The following is a 16,609-nucleotide window of genomic DNA, read 5'->3' as shown; positions in this document are numbered from 1 at the left end:
AGAAGGAGAGCGATGAGAGGGAGGGAGGGATAAGGAGAGAGAGATGAGAGAGAGAGGAATGGAGAAGGGGAGGGATGGGGGAGAGATGAGAGGGAGGGAGGGAGAAGGAGAGAGAGATGAGAAAGAGAGGGATGGAGGAAAGAGAGATGAGAGAGGGAGGGAGGAGAGAGATGATAGAGGGGGAGGGAGAAGGAGAAAGAGAGGAGGGAGAGATGAGAGAGAGGGATGGAGAGGGAGAGAGATGAGGGATGGAGGAGAGAGATGAGAGAGGGATGGAGGAGAGAGAGATGAGAGAGAGGGAGGGAGAAGGAAAGAGAGGAGGGAGAAGGAGAGAGATGAGGGAGGGAGGGAGGGAGGGAGGGAGGGAGGGAGGGAAAAGGAGAGAGGGAGGGAGAAAGAGAGAGATATGAGAGAGAGGGAGGGAGAAGGAGAGAGAGAGGGAGGGATAAGGAGAGCGATGAGAGGGAGGGAGGGATAAGGAGAGAGAGATGAGAGAGAGAGGAATGGAGAAGGGGAGGGATGGGGGAGAGATGAGAGGGAGGGAGGGAGAAGGAGAGAGAGATGAGAAAGAGAGGGATGGAGGAAAGAGAGATGAGAGAGGGAGGGAGGAGAGAGATGATAGAGGGGGAGGGAGAAGGAGAGAGAGAGGAGGGAGAGATGAGAGAGAGGGATGGAGATGGAGAGAGATGAGGGATGGAGGAGAGAGATGAGAGAGGGATGGAGGAGAGAGAGATGAGAGAGAGGGAGGGAGAAGGAAAGAGAGGAGGGAGAAGGAGAGAGATTAGGGAGGGAGGGAGGGAGGGAGGGAGGGAGGGAGGGAGGGAAAAGGAGAGAGGGAGGGAGAAGGAGAGAGGGAGGGAGAAGGAGAGAGGGAGGGAGAAGGAGAGAGGGAGGGATAAGATGAGAGGGAGGGATAAGGAGAGAGAGATGAGAGAGATGAGAGAGAGGGATGGAGAAGGAGAGAGAGAGAGGGATGGAGAGGGAGGGAGAAGGAGAGAGATGAGAGAGGGAGGGAGAAGGAGAGAGATGAGAGAGAGGGAGGGAGAAGGATGGAGAAGGAGAGAGAGGAGAGAGGGAGGGATGGAGAAGGAGAGAGAGATGAGAGAGAGAGGGAGAAGGAGAGAGAGATGAGAGAGGGAGGGATGGAGAAAGAGAGGGAGAAGGAGAGAGAGAAGGAGAGAGAGATGAGAGAGATGAGAGAGAGGGATGGAGAAGGAGAGAGAGAGAAGGAGAGAGAGAGAGGGAGAAGGAGAGAGATGAGGGAGAGAGATGAGAGAGAGAAGGAGAGATGAGAGAGATGAGGGAGAAGGAGAGAGAGATGAGAGAGAGAGGGAGAAAGAAAGAAAGAGAGAGAAAGGAAGTAGTCCAGTGGAGGTTTTGATTCACTTCACCAGACCACTTCCTGTCCTCCCTACCCACAGTTCCCTAAGAACAAAGCCTCTGTCACCGCCCTGCTAAGTGATCAAGAGGTGAAGCGACCCTAAATAAATGGTTTTCCTCCCCAGGCCCTCCTGAGCATATCTCTAATGTTTGTGAAGCTGCTTCTAGTCTGTCCCGGATATCCTCACTGTCCCCAAGGGGACTCACAAGTACAAAACGCTTTCTTCTCCTGTAGCTTTGCAAAGAAATGAATGATAAGGGTGTGTTAGTGTTATTTGAGAGATGGATATTTTCTTAGTGTCAAAAGATCTTAGTGCCTGTCAGTCACAAAGGACCTTTGACCTGATATGATTGTGACTGACTGGCCGTCTCATTGGCCGTGATGACATCAGGTCAGAGGGATGAAACATGCAGGGTTGGGGGTCAATTCCGATTTGAAATTCCAGTTCATTCCGAAAGTAAACCCAAATTCTAATTCCAAGTTGTCCTCTTAAAAAAAAAAAAAAACATTAAAGAGAATTTGGAATTTCCAATACTTCCTGAATTGACTGGAATTTCTATGGAATTGAGTTGATAACGTGATCCACTACCAGAACCCAGCTCAGCATTCCCACTCACATATCAATATGGTGCAGCCGGCAACACTTTCACATCCAAGGCTGCTACTGTAATTCAGTCAAATTCAATGCATAATATTCAACATGTTTTGCTTCCAGGCGTATATGGACAATACAGAATTTAAGTGCTATATTGTATTTTTTTTAAATGTAACTAGGCAAGTCAGTTAAGAACAAATTCTTATTTACAATGAAGGCCTACCCCCGGCCAAACCCGGACGCCGCTGGGCCTATTGTGCACCGCCCTATGGGACGCCCAGTCACGGCCGGTTGTGATACAGCCTGGATTCGAACCAGGGTCTGTAGTGACGCCTCTAGCACTGAGAGGCAGTGTCTTAGACCGCTGCACCACTCGGGAGCCCCTATACGATGGCAGGTGCCTACAAGACAACTGTCTGAGAGCCAAGCGATGGTAATATAATCATCTATGGCAGTTGAAGGTGTGAGATACAGTATGCAAACAACAGAACCTGAGGGTGGAGGAGGGAGGGTTGTTCTGGGTGACCTCTATGGGTTTGACTAATCTCTGGTGTGATGTACAGCCTGAAGACTGACGTTTGTGATGATTGACGTGCTACAGTAATGTTTCCTGAACCTCTTTGTGAGACGGTTGTCTGTACAAGGTATCAGACACCTGAAGACTTGACTCATTTTAAAGTTGGTTTGGAATATTCTCAAGAACTTGATTGTGGAATTAGAATACAGGAAAACCAGCAGAAACAGGGGGACTTGACGACAGTAGTTTGGGGGACTTGACGACCGTAGTTAGGGGGATTTGACGGTCGTAGTTAGGGGGACTTGACGACCGTAGTTAGGGGGACTTTACGACCGTAGTTAGGGGGACTTTACGACCGTAGTTAGGGGGACTTGACGACCGTAGTTTAGGGGACTTGACGACCGTAGTTTGGGGGACTTGACGACCGTAGTTTGGGGGACTTGACGACCGTAGTTTAGGGGACTTGACGACCGTAGGTAGGGGGACTTGACGACCGTAGTTAGGGGGACTTTACGACCGTAGTTAGGGGGACTTTACGACCGTAGTTAGGGGGACTTTACGACCGTAGTTAGGGGGACTTCACGACCGTAGTTAGGGGGACTTCACGACCGTAGTTAGGGGGACTTGACGACCGTAGTTTGGGGGACTTGACGACCGTAGTTTGGGGGACTTGACGACCGTAGTTAGGGGGACTTGACGACCGTAGTTTGGGGGACTTGACGACCGTAGTTTGGGGGACTTGACGACCGTAGTTTGGGGGACTTGACGACCGTAGCTAGGGGGACTTGACGACCGTAGCTAGGGGGACTTGACGACAGTGTTTGGGGGACTTGACGACCGTAGTTTGGGGGACTTGACGACCGTAGTTTGGGGGACTTGACGACCGTAGTTTGGGGGACTTGACGACCGTAGTTTGGGGGACTTGACGACCGTAGCTAGGGGGACTTGACGACCGTAGCTAGGGGGACTTGACGACCGTAGCTAGGGGGACTTGACGACCGTAGTTTGGGGGACTTGACGACCGTAGTTTGGGGGACTTGACGACCGTAGTTTGGGGGACTTGACGACCGTAGGTAGGGGGACTTGACGACCGTAGTTTAGGGGACTTGACGACCGTAGTTTGGGGGACTTGACGACCGTAGCTAGGGGGACTTGACGACCGTAGCTAGGGGGACTTGACGACAGTGTTTGGGGGACTTGACGACCGTAGTTTGGGGGACTTGACGACCGTAGTTTGGGGGACTTGACGACCGTAGTTAGGGGGACTTGACGACCGTAGTTTGGGGGACTTGACGACCGTAGCTAGGGGGACTTGACGACCGTAGCTAGGGGGACTTGACGACCGTAGCTAGGGGGACTTGACGACCGTAGTTTGGGGGACTTGACGACCGTAGTTTGGGGGACTTGACGACCGTAGGTAGGGGGACTTGACGACCGTAGTTTAGGGGACTTGACGACCGTAGGTAGGGGGACTTGACGACCGTAGTTTAGGGGACTTGACGACCGTAGGTAGGGGGACTTGACGACCGTAGCTAGGGGGACTTGACGAACGTAGCTAGGGGGACTTGACGACCGTAGCTAGGGGGACTTGACGACCGTAGCTAGGGGGACTTGACGACCGTAGTTTGGGGGACTTGACGACCGTAGTTTGGGGGACTTGCCGACCGTAGTTTGGGGGACTTGACGACCGTAGGTAGGGGGACTTGACGACCGTAGGTAGGGGGACTTGACGACCGTAGGTAGGGGGACTTGACGACCGTAGTTTAGGGGACTTGACGACCGTAGTTTGGGGGACTTGACGACCGTAGCTAGGGGGACTTAGTGCTATGTAATGGCACCGCTGCATTGTTATGTGTGTGCGACCTGCTGGTGAACTCTATGGGGAGGGACCTAGAACTGTTCAGATGGTCTGGTGGTAGTCCCCCCCGAAGGGGAGGGACCTAGAACTGTTCAGATGGTCTGGTGGTAGTCCCCCCCGAAGGGGAGGGACCTAGAACTGTTCAGATGGTCTGGTGGTAGTCCCCCCCGAAGGGGAGGGACCTAGAACTGTTCAGATGGTCTGGTGGTTGTCCCCCCCCGAAGGGGAGGGACCTAGAACTGTTCAGATGGTCTGGTGGTTGTCCCCCCCAAAGGGGAGGGACCTAGAACTGTTCAGATGGTCTGGTGGTTGTCCCCTCCGAAGGGGAGGGACCTAGAACTGTTCAGATGGTCTGGTGGTTGTCCCCCCCGAAGGGGAGGGACCTAGAACTGTTCAGATGGTCTGGTGGTTGTCCCCCCCGAAGGGGAGGGACCTAGAACTGTTCAGATGGTCTGGTGGTTGTCCCCCCCGAAGGGGAGGGACCTAGAACTGTTCAGATGGTCTGGTGGTAGTCCCCCCCGAAGGCTGAATCGACAATAGGTTATTATTGAAATAGCATTTTGTATTTAGAAAATGCTGTACTTCCTATCCTGTCTAGCGTGGTCAATTTGGTGACACCGCCCGTTTCCCTATGACAGAGACCGACAGCAGGTACATGTGGCAATTCAAATCGTATTTTTCAAGAGTATTCCTCAGCCCGTTGTACATGACATTTTCCTATCGAGTCTAATTGGATGTCGTTCTTCATTGTTCTCAGTGAGATCCTCAGTGTAACCGGTGAGTCACAGCAGACTTGTTCACATATCAGAGGCTCGTGCCCAAGTGGTTTCCTCTTTATTTCTTAACATTTTATGCTGATTTCTGTTGTCTGGCTGAGTTTTGAAGAGTCCGTGATATTTTGTACAAAGTGATGTACTTGAGACATAATACTTTATATTTCTGTGAATAAAACATGTGAGAAAACTGTTACAACGGCCCTGTCATGTCTTCTGTTTCTAAGCAACCCACAGGACAGTTGATCTAGCACCAATCCCTTATATCACAACACAACATATTGAATACTCAGTAAGTCCATGAGAAAAGGCTTGATTTTAACTGATGGAGAACATCGCCATCTAGTGGACAAAATCTGTGCTTATTGACTTGTCTTCTAGGCCTATTGTATTTAACCAGGCAAGTCAGCTAAGAACAAATTCTTATTTACAATGACGGCCTCCTGGGGAACAGTGGGTTAACTGCCTTGTTCAGGGGGCAAAATGACAGATTTTTCACCTTGTCAGCTCGGGGATTCAATCCAGCAACCTTTGAATTACTGGCCCAAAGCTCTAACCACTAGACTACCTGCCACCACACATTAATAACATCCCAGCATACACTTGTCTGGAATTTCAGCACTACTGTACTACTACTAGAGGTAGAGACTAGTATACTACTACTAGAGGTAGAGACTAGTGTACTACTACAGAGGTAGAGACTAGTGTACTACTACAGAGGTAGAGACTAGTGTACTACTACAGAGGTAGAGACTAGTGTACTACTACAGAGGTAGAGACTAGTGTACTACTACAGAGGTAGAGACTAGTGTACTACTACAGAGGTAGAGACTAGTGTACTACTACAGAGGTAGAGACTAGTGTACTACTACAGAGGTAGAGACTAGTGTACTACTACAGAGGTAGAGACTAGTGTACTACTACAGAGGTAGAGACTAGTGTACTACTACAGAGGTAGAGACTAGTGTACTACTACAGAGGTAGAGACTAGTGTACTACTACAGAGGTAGAGACTAGTGTACAACTACAGAGGTAGAGACTAGTGTACAACTACAGAGGTAGAGACTAGTGTACTACTACAGAGGTAGAGACTAGTGTACAACTACAGAGGTAGAGACTAGTGTACTACTACAGAGGTAGAGACTAGTGTACTACTACAGAGGTAGAGACTAGTGTACTACTACAGAGGTAGAGACTAGTGTACTACTACAGAGGTAGAGACTAGTGTACTACTACAGAGGTAGAGACTAGTGCACTACTACAGAGGTAGAGACTACTTAATGACCAGTGTGAGAAATACGTAATCATTCAAAAGTCATAACCATGTTAATTGTGATCACTAAAGTCAAGAGGTAACATGGAGTTATTGCTTTAATATATTTATATTGCGATGTCAATGTTGACCCAGAAATCAGGATGGAACGACAGAAAGGTTGATTTGACAAGTGACAACAGCCATTACCCCGAAATACATTGAGTACCTATTCTGTTAAAAAGGCGCATTCATATGTTTTATCTCAATCTCTTCATTCAAAGACTCTTACTGACAGTTGTGGCTGCTTTGCGTGATGTATTGTTGTCTCTACCTTCTTGCCCTTTGTGCTCTTGTCTGTGTACAATAATGTTTGTACCATGTGTTGTGCTGCTGCTGCTACCATGCTGTGTTGTCATGTTGTGCTGCTACCATGTTGTATTGCTACCATGTTGTATTGCTACCATGCTGTGTTGTCATGTTGTGCTGCTACCATGTTGTATTGCTACCATGTTGTATTGCTACCATGCTGTGTTGTCATGTGTTGCTGCCTTGCTATGTTGTTGTGTTAGGTCTCTCTTTATGTAGTGTTGTCTCTCTTGTTGTGATGTGTGTTTTGTCCTATATTGTATTTATTTTTAATTTTTAATCCCAGGCCCCTGTCCCCGCAAGAGGCCTTTTGCCTTCTGGTAGGCCGTCACTGTAAATAAGAATTTCTTTTTAACTGACTTACCTAGTTAAATAAAGGTTAAATAAAAATATCTACTGTATATTCCACAATCCTTACAACACTGTAGTCCCTGGCCAAACTTCACAATAGTTCTATCTTAAACCAGTGCCAAGTATCAGACCTATTCACACGATCAACTCTGACTGGACCAATAGGAACAGGGATGAAGTCATCATCCCAGATCTCTATAAACAACATTCAGTTGTGTCATTATAATTTACTATTTTATATTCAATGTATTATTATCATCTTCTTGTTCTTGTATATGAAGTAAATGTTCTGCACTCTGTCATGTATTTTATGTTTTGTGTTTTGCAGTCCAGTCCAGTCCAGTCCAAGCTCCTCTCTGTCCTGGCACCCCAATGTAGAACCATCTTCCCCCTGAAGCCCTTCCCATCTTCCCCCTGAAGCCCTTCCCATCTTCCCCCTGAAGCTCTCCCCATCTTCCCCCTGAAGCCCTTCCCATCTTCCCCCTGAAGCTCTCCCCATCTTCCCCCTGAAGCCCTTCCCATCTTCCCCCTGAAGCCCTTCCCATCTTCCCCCTGAAGCCCTTCCCATCTTCCCCCTGAAGCCCTCCCCATCTTCCCCCTGAAGCCCTTCCCATCTTCCCCCTGAAGCCCTTTCCATCTTCCCCCTGAAGCCCTTTCCATCTTCCCCCTGAAGCCCTTTCCATCTTCCCCTGAAGCCCTTTCCATCTTCCCCCTGAAGCCCTTCCCATCTTCCCCCTGAAGCCCTTCCCATCTTCCCCCTGAAGCCCTTCCCATCTTCCCCCTGAAGCCCTTCCCATCTTCCGAAAGCACCTGAAACCCTTCCCATCTTCCGAAAGCACCTGAAACCCGACCACTTCAGAGTATTGTAAATACCCCCCCCCCACACACACACCTGATAGCTACTGTATTGAGGAAACATGTACTTACTATACCTGTGATATGTCATTGTCCCACCTAGCTATCTTAAGGTGAATGTACGAACTGTAAGTGACTCTGGATTAGAGTGTCTGCTAAATCCCTAAAAGGTCAATGGAAATATGTTGACCCCCGGAAGAGTAGCTGCTGCATGTGCAACAGCTAATTGGGGATCCTACTTAACTACCTAAATCATCTCTGTATAAGACAACTGATTGTCGTTTGAGTTTTTAGAATAGCTTGTCCATGTATGTGTGGCTATAATCAGTTGTGTAGGACAGAAGTAGGCTGAAGCCTGGTATCAGTCCTGATAACGACACTATGGAGAGTAGGGCCCATTAACCACATCACTTTCTACGCTGTTCTTGTTAAAAGTCAACGGTTTGCTGTGAAAATAACCTGGGGAGAGAGAAATTGAAACAGTGTGAAACACTTCAAGCAACCACCTGTCCAGAAACAGAACCTCGACAGGTAGGTAGTTACAGATTGGTTTATTTCTATTTCAGGACCTAGTGATACTGAAGAAGATGAGCCCTCCCATGGCCAACAGCACCCCTACAGTAATCTCCAACATCTTCCCCAGCTTCCACTGCTTATAATCCTGCTGCTGTTTCTGCTGGTACTGGGCCCTTCTGGCCCTCAGCTCCTTCTCCCTCTGCAGCTGCTCTCCATAGTGAGCCTGGAAGAAGGCATCAAAGTCAAACATGGCCTTCCCTCCAACGTTGGAGAACCGCCGGGACCTCTGCTGTTGTTGATACTGCTGTGGGCCAGAGGCTCTGTTGCTGGAGGTGGCCTCCCGGTCCGAGGGTCTCCCGGCCCCCTGGACGTCTGACCCACTGAGGATGCCGCGGTCGTACTTCCTCCTCAGGGCCATGCTCCCCAACACGCTATAGGCCTCGGTGATATCAGAGAAACGCTGGGTGGCTTCCTCGTTGTCGGGGTTCTTGTCTGGGTGGTAGATGAACGACTGCTTGTAATATGCTGTCTTTATTTGGGATTGGGTGGCGCTTGGGGACACTCGGAGAATGTCGTAGTAGGCCGTTCTGCTCCTGTGAAGAGGCGGGAAGTCTGACTGGTTGTTTTTGCTCCTCCAGCTGTAAGCCCTGGTGGAGACCTCTGGGTGAGGTCTGAACCGGCCTGACTGCTGCTCTGCCAGGTTGAGCATGACCGTGCTGAATGCTCGGAGCTGCCGAGGTGACCCAAAGATTTCAGGGTGTAAAGTGGCCATGACAACACCTCTGCTATTCCAACACATCATCCTGTGCACTGTTGCTAAGTTACCCTGGGACAGAGGCTGTACACTGGGCCACAGGTACAAAGGTGACCGTCTGAGCTCACTATCCTGAACAGTTGCTAATTTGATAGCGGGTTTAGCATTAAAGTCTAATAAAAGCAAATCACTACTTGACCAAAGTAATGTCCCATACCCCAGTCTGTTCTCATGTTTTAGCCTAGAAAGTATTTGATCACTGTGCTCTATCTCCGTGCATTCCTGTGCATTCTCTTTGAGGTTTTTACGTTCAGGTTCCCAGGAACTCGCCTGACTGTCCCTTGTTGACACCGGATGACATTCGTAAATCCCTTGGCCGGTTACCTTGGCTTTACAGGTTCTGGCTCCAATTATAGAGGTTGCTGCTGCTGCTACTACTGACATCGTTTCGTGTGGCCGATCTTCGGCGCAGGGGATGGAGTGAGTCGGTGCGTTTCTGATAGCTGAAAATCTGTAAACTCCGCTCCCCAATCTCCGACTGACCTCCGCCATTCTCCCGTAGCAGCAGGTACAGCGGCCATGGAGAAATGACAGAAGCGAAGAAGACAGGGGTGGCATCCGGTAAAATGTACAGCAGACCAATGAGAGAATACATAAATGGGATGTGGTCACAAAACGTATTCTGTCATCCAATCATATACGAGGAATTGAGGTTGAACGTTCTCAAATATCGCCTCTTCCTCTCTGATGTGATGGTCTTGTGCAAATTAATTTTTCGTAAGCTTTAAAATTGTGTTTAGATGTTTAAAATTGCATTTCAATCAATAGGCCGTTTTGGTTGTTGAAGTCGTTTCTGATAGTATTGTTTTTTCCCCAACTATGCGACTGTCTCTTTAAATTACGTGCGCCTTTCCTTGTCGCTGAAATACTACGTCACACTTACATGTGGAGCCTCAGCTGTAGCCAGACATCATAACAACGTTTAAGCTTTTTGGTTTAAATCGATCATTCGTAGATATCTTGTAGGTAACTAAATTAGACATGGCCTCAAGTTGTCGAAGACCCGAGCATATGGCTCCGCCTGAAATTGTTAGTATGATATTTTCTGTGTTTTTTTTAAAGACAGACGAGAGCTAGCTAACGTTAGCCGCATTAACTGTAAGAAAACACACGTTTGCTAAGTTAGTTAGCTAGTGATCTGTTCCAAAATACCTACCTAGCAAGTGACTAGTGAAGTTTATTTCATTATGTGGACAACATTTCCCCGACACATCTTGTGTTTACCTGCACACAGCACTTAACTTCTTGTGTTTTGATTTCTGCTCGTTCTGCAGTTCTATAACGAAGAGGAGGCCAAGAAATATTCTCAGAAGTGAGTGCGCGTTTGACAATGACCGCCTATGGCGAATCACTGTGTTTGAATACAAATCGTTGCATTTTTACCATTTACATACTGACCAGAGGCTGCGCTTGATGGAATCTCTTTGAGACAGTAGAATGTAATATGATTCAAGGGTAGCTAAGTAATCAACTGTTCAATGATTTCCAGTTCTCGGATTATTGAGATCCAGAGCCAGATGTCTGGGAGAGCTGTGGAGCTGCTGAACCTGCCCGAGGACCAGCCCTGTTTTCTGCTAGATGTAGGGTATGTGTACCAGCCAGGGGACTGCTGAGGGCTCTCATTAATGTAATGGGTCTGGGTAGGAGAACAAAACAACATCAAAGCTACTTTAGACTGAGTGTGTCTATATAACTTGTCCCATCAGGTGTGGCTCCGGGCTAAGTGGGGACTACCTGTCAGAGGAGGGACATTGCTGGGTTGGAGTGGACATCAGCACAGCCATGTTGGGTGAGTGGGCATCAGCACAGCCATGTTGGGTGAGTGTGGTTGAGTGGGCATCAGCACAGCCATGTTGGTTGAGTGGGCATCAGCACAGCCATGTGTGGTTGAGTGGGCATCAGCACAGCCATGTTGGGTGAGTGGACATCAGCACAGCCATGTGTGGTTGAGTGGACATCAGCACAGCCATGTTGGGTGAGTGGGCATCAGCACACCCATGTTGGGTGAGTGTGGTTGAGTGGGCATCAGCACAGCCATGTTGGGTGAGTGGACATCAGCACAGCCATGTTGGGTGAGTGGGCATCAGCACAGCCATGTTGGGTGAGTGTGGTTGAGTGGACATCAGCACAGCCATGTGTGGTTGAGTGGACATCAGCACAGCCATGTTGGGTGAGTGGGCATCAGCACAGCCATGTTGGGTGAGTGTGGTTGAGTGGGCATCAGCACAGCCATGTTGGGTGAGTGTGGTTGAGTGGACATCAGCACAGCCATGTTGGGTGAGTGGACATCAGCACAGCCATGTTGGGTGAGTGTGGTTGAGTGGACATCAGCACAGCCATGTTGGGTGAGTGTGGTTGAGTGGACATCAGCACAGCCATGTTGGATGAGTGGACATCAGCACAGCCATGTGTGGTTGAGTGGACATCAGCACAGCCATGTTGGGTGAGTGGGCATCAGCACAGCCATGTTGGGTGAGTGTGGGTGAGTGGACATCAGCACAGCCATGTTGGGTGAGTGTGGGGCCAGCACAGCCATGTTGGGTGAGTGGACATCAGCACAGCCATGTTGGGTGAGTGGACATCGGCACAGCCATGTTGGGTGAGTGGACATCAGCACAGCCATGTTGGGTGAGTGGACATCAGCACAGCCATGTTGGGTGAGTGGACATCAGCACAGCCATGTTGGGTGAGTGGACATCAGCACAGCCATGTTGGGTGAGTGGACATCAGCACAGCCATGTTGGGTGAGTGGACATCAGCACAGCCATGTTGGGTGAGTGGACATCAGCACAGCCATGTTGGGTGAGTGGACATCAGCACAGCCATGTTGGGTGAGTGGACATCAGCACAGCCATGTTGGGTGAGTGGACATCAGCACAGCCATGTTGGGTGAGTGGACATCAGCACAGCCATGTTGGGTGAGTGGACATCAGCACAGCCATGTTGGGTGAGTGGACATCAGCACAGCCATGTTGGGTGAGTGGACATCAGCACAGCCATGTGTGGTTGAGTGGACATCAGCACAGCCATGTTGGGTGAGTGGACATCAGCACAGCCATGTTGGGTGAGTGTGGTTGAGTGGGCATCAGCACAGCCATGTTGGGTGAGTGGACATCAGCACAGCCATGTTGGGTGAGTGGACATCAGCACAGCCATGTTGGGTGAGTGGGCATCAGCACAGCCATGTTGGGTGAGTGTGGTTGAGTGGGCATCAGCACAGCCATGTTGGGTGAGTGTGGTTGAGTGGACATCAGCACAGCCATGTTGGGTGAGTGGACATCAGCACAGCCATTGATGTCATTCCTGGTGCAAAAATATTGCATTCATATTTAGAGATGGATCAGCAACCTGAAATATAGCAGTCAATATTTGTTTGTTGTGCTCCGCTGTTGACCAGTGCTGTGTCCTTGTCTCTAGATGTAGCGCTGGACCGGGAGGTGGAGGGAGACCTTCTGTTGGGGGATATGGGTGAGGGATTGCCCTTCAGGCCGGGGACCTTTGATGGCTGCATCAGGTAAAGAGCTTGTCCTTCCTGTCCTGTAAGAGACCTGAGATCTCTACTGAGAAATTACTATTGATGGACTTGTCAAGACTGAGTTAGTAATGTCTCCTTCTGTCTGTCTCCACCCTTCTCTTTCTACTTATCGTCTGTGTCCTCCCCTACCTCTCTTTGTCTCATCCCTCAGTATTTCTGCTCTCCAGTGGCTCTGCAATGCTGACAAAAAGACTCACAGCCCCCACAAGAGGCTCTACACCTTTTTCAGTACACTCTACTCCTCCCTGGTGAGATCCCTAGAGACCTCGGTCCAATCTAACTCCTCCCTAGAGACCTCGGTCCAATCTAACTCCTCCCTAGTGACCTCGGTCCAATCTAACTCCTTGTGTTATTGTCCCGTATCTTTTTAGTCAAGAGGAGCCCGTGCAGTGTTTCAGCTTTACCCAGAGAACTCTGAGCAGGTACAGTGATATTAAAATAGTTTATTCAAGTTAATCTCCACAGAAACATGCCGACACACTCCGTGACACCTGGTATCCACTCCTGACCTGTAGTTGCTCCTCTCATCGGTCTACTTATATTTATACTAAATGTTGTTCTATTTTATGACACCTTTATTACTTTACTACTTTTTACTATTGTTATTATTAAGAGGTGAACCTGCCAGCCAGCGTTTCAGTGTACACCATGTCTGCTGTGCATATGAATAATAGACTTGACTGTGTGCAGCTGGAGCTGATTACATCCCAGGCCATGAAGGCAGGCTTCAGTGGAGGCATGGTGGTGGACTATCCTAACAGCACCAAGGCCAAAAAGTGAGTCTAACCTGGATTGGTAGTCACCATAGAAATTTAACCAATAGAACAGGCCTCTCCAGTTAAGTCAATGATGGCATAATGAGTCAATGATGGCATAATGAGTCAATGATGGCATAATGAGTCAATGATGGCATAATGATGTCATAATGAGTCAGTGATGGCATAATGAGTCAATGATGTCAGATTCTATTTCTATGGTCATCAGCTGGTGGTCATACTAGAAACACACACACACACAAACCCATGTCCTTCTGGCACGAACACTCACACTAATGACTGCTAGGAACTACTTTATTGAGGAACGGTTTTACTTACTATGACTGTGATATGTGGTTGTCCCACCTAGCTACTTTAAGATGAATGCACTGAACTGTAAGTCGCTCTGGATAAGAGTGGCTGCTAAATGACTAAAACTGGCATTCTTCTCTGATTTTCCCCATCAGGTTCTTCCTGTGTCTGTTCGCTGGGTTTTCAGGAACCCTACCCAAGGTGAGGAAAAGAATAAGGGTTCATTTGGAGAGACTGTTGTCTTGAATGCTGAACGCTGATGGTTTGTGGTCCCTGTGTTTCAGGGGCTAGGGTCAGAGACAGTGGACAGGGGCATCCCAAGTCAAGTCCAATTCACAGGACAGAGGTAAAGAAATAACTTCCTCAACTTTAGAAGTGTTGTAATGATTGATTACCACCATTATGACTCATTAATCAATGCATTAACATAGTTGGCTAGATGGCATTTGGACAGGTCCCAGAGATACAGAGGGCTGTCTTCCTACCTGATTAAAGTTACTGGCCGGCAGCTTTTCCTCCCTCTGACATCACGTGATGTAGCAGATGGGGATATGGGAAACTCAGTCCTCAGCCTGAAGTGTCTCCACTTGCTCGTCCAAATAGGTAGCTTTTCTGTGTCTCGACTGGGTATGACACTTAAGGGGGGTGATCCTGTGTGTTTGCGAGACAGAGGTCCTTGTTTGGAGCCTTGGTATAAGCCGAATCAGGAGGAAATGGCTTAGCAAGCAGTGACATCCTTTACAATGACACTGATCACATCTGTCAGAAGACACGGAGCTGATTTGAAGATGAAATATGTAAAACATATTGATTAGAGCTGAGGTGTCTCAATCCCTTCCTGTGTCTGCTGGTGGTCATTTCCTGTTTGTCTTTTGTACAGATCTCGCTTTAAGAACATGAAGGGCAAGTCTGCAAAGAAGGGAAAAGACTGGATCCTAGAGAAGAAGGAGAGGAGGAGAAGACAGGGCAGGTATGTACCCCTCTGTCTCATTTGGGCAGGGATCCTGGCTACTCTGTCTCATTTGGGCAGGGATCCTGGCTACTCTGTCTCATTTGGGCAGGGATCCTGGCTACTCTGTCTCATTTGGTCCTGTACAGGTCAACATTTGTACCATGCATGATGATGTTCATATAGCTTACCAACCCATTTGGAGGAAGCCATCAGGCTCTGTAACACAAAGGCTGGTCTCTTAACGTCTTCCCTCTGTGGTGTGTTTTGTCTCCCAGGGAAGTCCGAGCTGACACTAAGTACACTGCCCGGCAGAGAAGACCTCACTTCTAAACCCCAGTCAGTCCTGTGTGTTCACACTGATGGAGTACTACTGTCTTTCCTGTGTGACCAGAGGAGCTGTGACCGGCAAGATTTAGACTCAAATGGACTCAAATCAATCCTACTCACTTAAAAACGGGTGGATTAAAATCATTTTTTCCCCCATTTATAAATTGACGGTTGTTTTCTTCCAGGAGTTGTCTATAAATGGAATGGAAATTAATTCATGTAAATTTGAGAATGCGATTCCCACCCACGCTGGTGACTACCAGTTGCTGTGGTTACCTAGACTGGTTGCTAGGCTTTTATTTAGCTATAACATTCCTAGACGGGCCAGTTTCTGTCCAGAGGATTGGGACCGTTTCCTAGAGAGGTGCCAGTTTCAGTACTTTCCACTCCTTGTGGTGTCATGTGCCACTGGAGCATAAGGAGTGGAAAGTTGTAGCTGAACAGAGACTGGCCACCAGTCTAATGCTTATCTGGCCCCCTATCCTCTGGACAGAAACTGTCCCCTATCCTCTGGACAGAAACTGTCCCCTATCCTCTGGACAGAAACTGTCCCCTATCCTCTGGACAGAAACTGTCCCCTCTAGGACATGGTCCCAATCCTCTGGACAGAAACTGGCCCCTCTCTAGGACATGGTCCCAATCCTCTGGACAGAAACTGGCCCCTCTCTAGGACATGGACCGGTAGACTGCAAATAAAATATTCCCCTCTCTGATCTTGGACCCATTCTTCTGGACTATATAATTCCCCATCAATCAGCATATTCTACAGTATTTTAAAGCTGCTTTTTGGGGCAACTATCTGAATTCACATCGAAAAGTGAGTTATAGATCTGTTATTCTCATTGAAAGCAAGTCTAAGAAGCTGTAGATGTGTTCTATATGCACTATTTCTATGCTTCCTGTTAAGTTTTTTGTTTTTGCATGTTTTGGTTTTGTAAAACCAGCTGAAGATGTAATATTTTTGGTTCTTGAAAATATAATTCACAGCGGTTTAGACACAATAATTAAAATCTAATGTTATTTATCACATGCTGAATTCAACAGGTATAGTGCTCAATTACAAGCCCTTAACCAACAATGCAGTTTTAAGTGCTAAAGTATTTACTAAAGTAAATAATAATTAAGAGTAACAATAAAATAACAATAGCAAGGCTATATACAGGGGGTACCGTTTAGTAATGAGACTATATACAGGGGGTACCGAGTCAATGTGCAAGGGTACCGATTAGTTGAGGTAGTATGTACACCACCGGTCAAAAGTTTAATAACACCTACTCATTCAAGGGTTTTTCTTTGTTTATAACTATTTTCTACATTTGTAGAATAATAGTGAAGACATCAAAACTATGAAATAACACATATGGAATCATGTAGTAACCAAAAAAAAAAGTGAAATAAATCGAAATATATTTGAGATTCTTCAAATAGCCGCCCTTTGCCTTGATGA

The 16,609-nt window shown here is 47.9% G+C and overlaps 2 protein-coding genes across 2 annotated transcripts; one reads left to right on the top strand and one right to left on the bottom strand.

The window, feature by feature from the left end:
* Positions 1 to 8,487: 8,487 nt before the first annotated feature.
* On the bottom strand, positions 8,488 to 9,827 carry LOC120041787. The gene has a single exon (XM_038986650.1). The coding sequence runs from the start codon at positions 9,771 to 9,773 to the stop codon at positions 8,514 to 8,516; it is 1,260 nt and encodes a 419-aa protein (XP_038842578.1). The 5' UTR covers positions 9,774 to 9,827; the 3' UTR covers positions 8,488 to 8,513.
* Positions 9,828 to 10,136: 309 nt separating this feature from the next.
* Positions 10,137 to 16,191, top strand: bud23 (BUD23 rRNA methyltransferase and ribosome maturation factor). The gene is made up of 12 exons (XM_038986649.1): positions 10,137 to 10,310; positions 10,556 to 10,593; positions 10,771 to 10,866; positions 10,988 to 11,070; positions 12,699 to 12,795; positions 12,968 to 13,064; positions 13,188 to 13,238; positions 13,507 to 13,592; positions 14,039 to 14,084; positions 14,168 to 14,229; positions 14,764 to 14,853; positions 15,111 to 16,191. Exons 1-12 carry the CDS (start codon positions 10,263 to 10,265, stop codon positions 15,163 to 15,165), a joined length of 849 nt encoding a protein of 282 aa, XP_038842577.1. The 5' UTR covers positions 10,137 to 10,262; the 3' UTR covers positions 15,166 to 16,191.
* Positions 16,192 to 16,609: the final 418 nt, after the last annotated feature.

This window comes from Salvelinus namaycush, unplaced genomic scaffold (genome assembly GCF_016432855.1).
Source record: "Salvelinus namaycush isolate Seneca unplaced genomic scaffold, SaNama_1.0 Scaffold541, whole genome shotgun sequence".
NCBI classification, from domain to species: Eukaryota; Metazoa; Chordata; class Actinopteri; order Salmoniformes; family Salmonidae; genus Salvelinus; species Salvelinus namaycush.
This window is presented reverse-complemented; position numbering and strand designations above follow the sequence as displayed.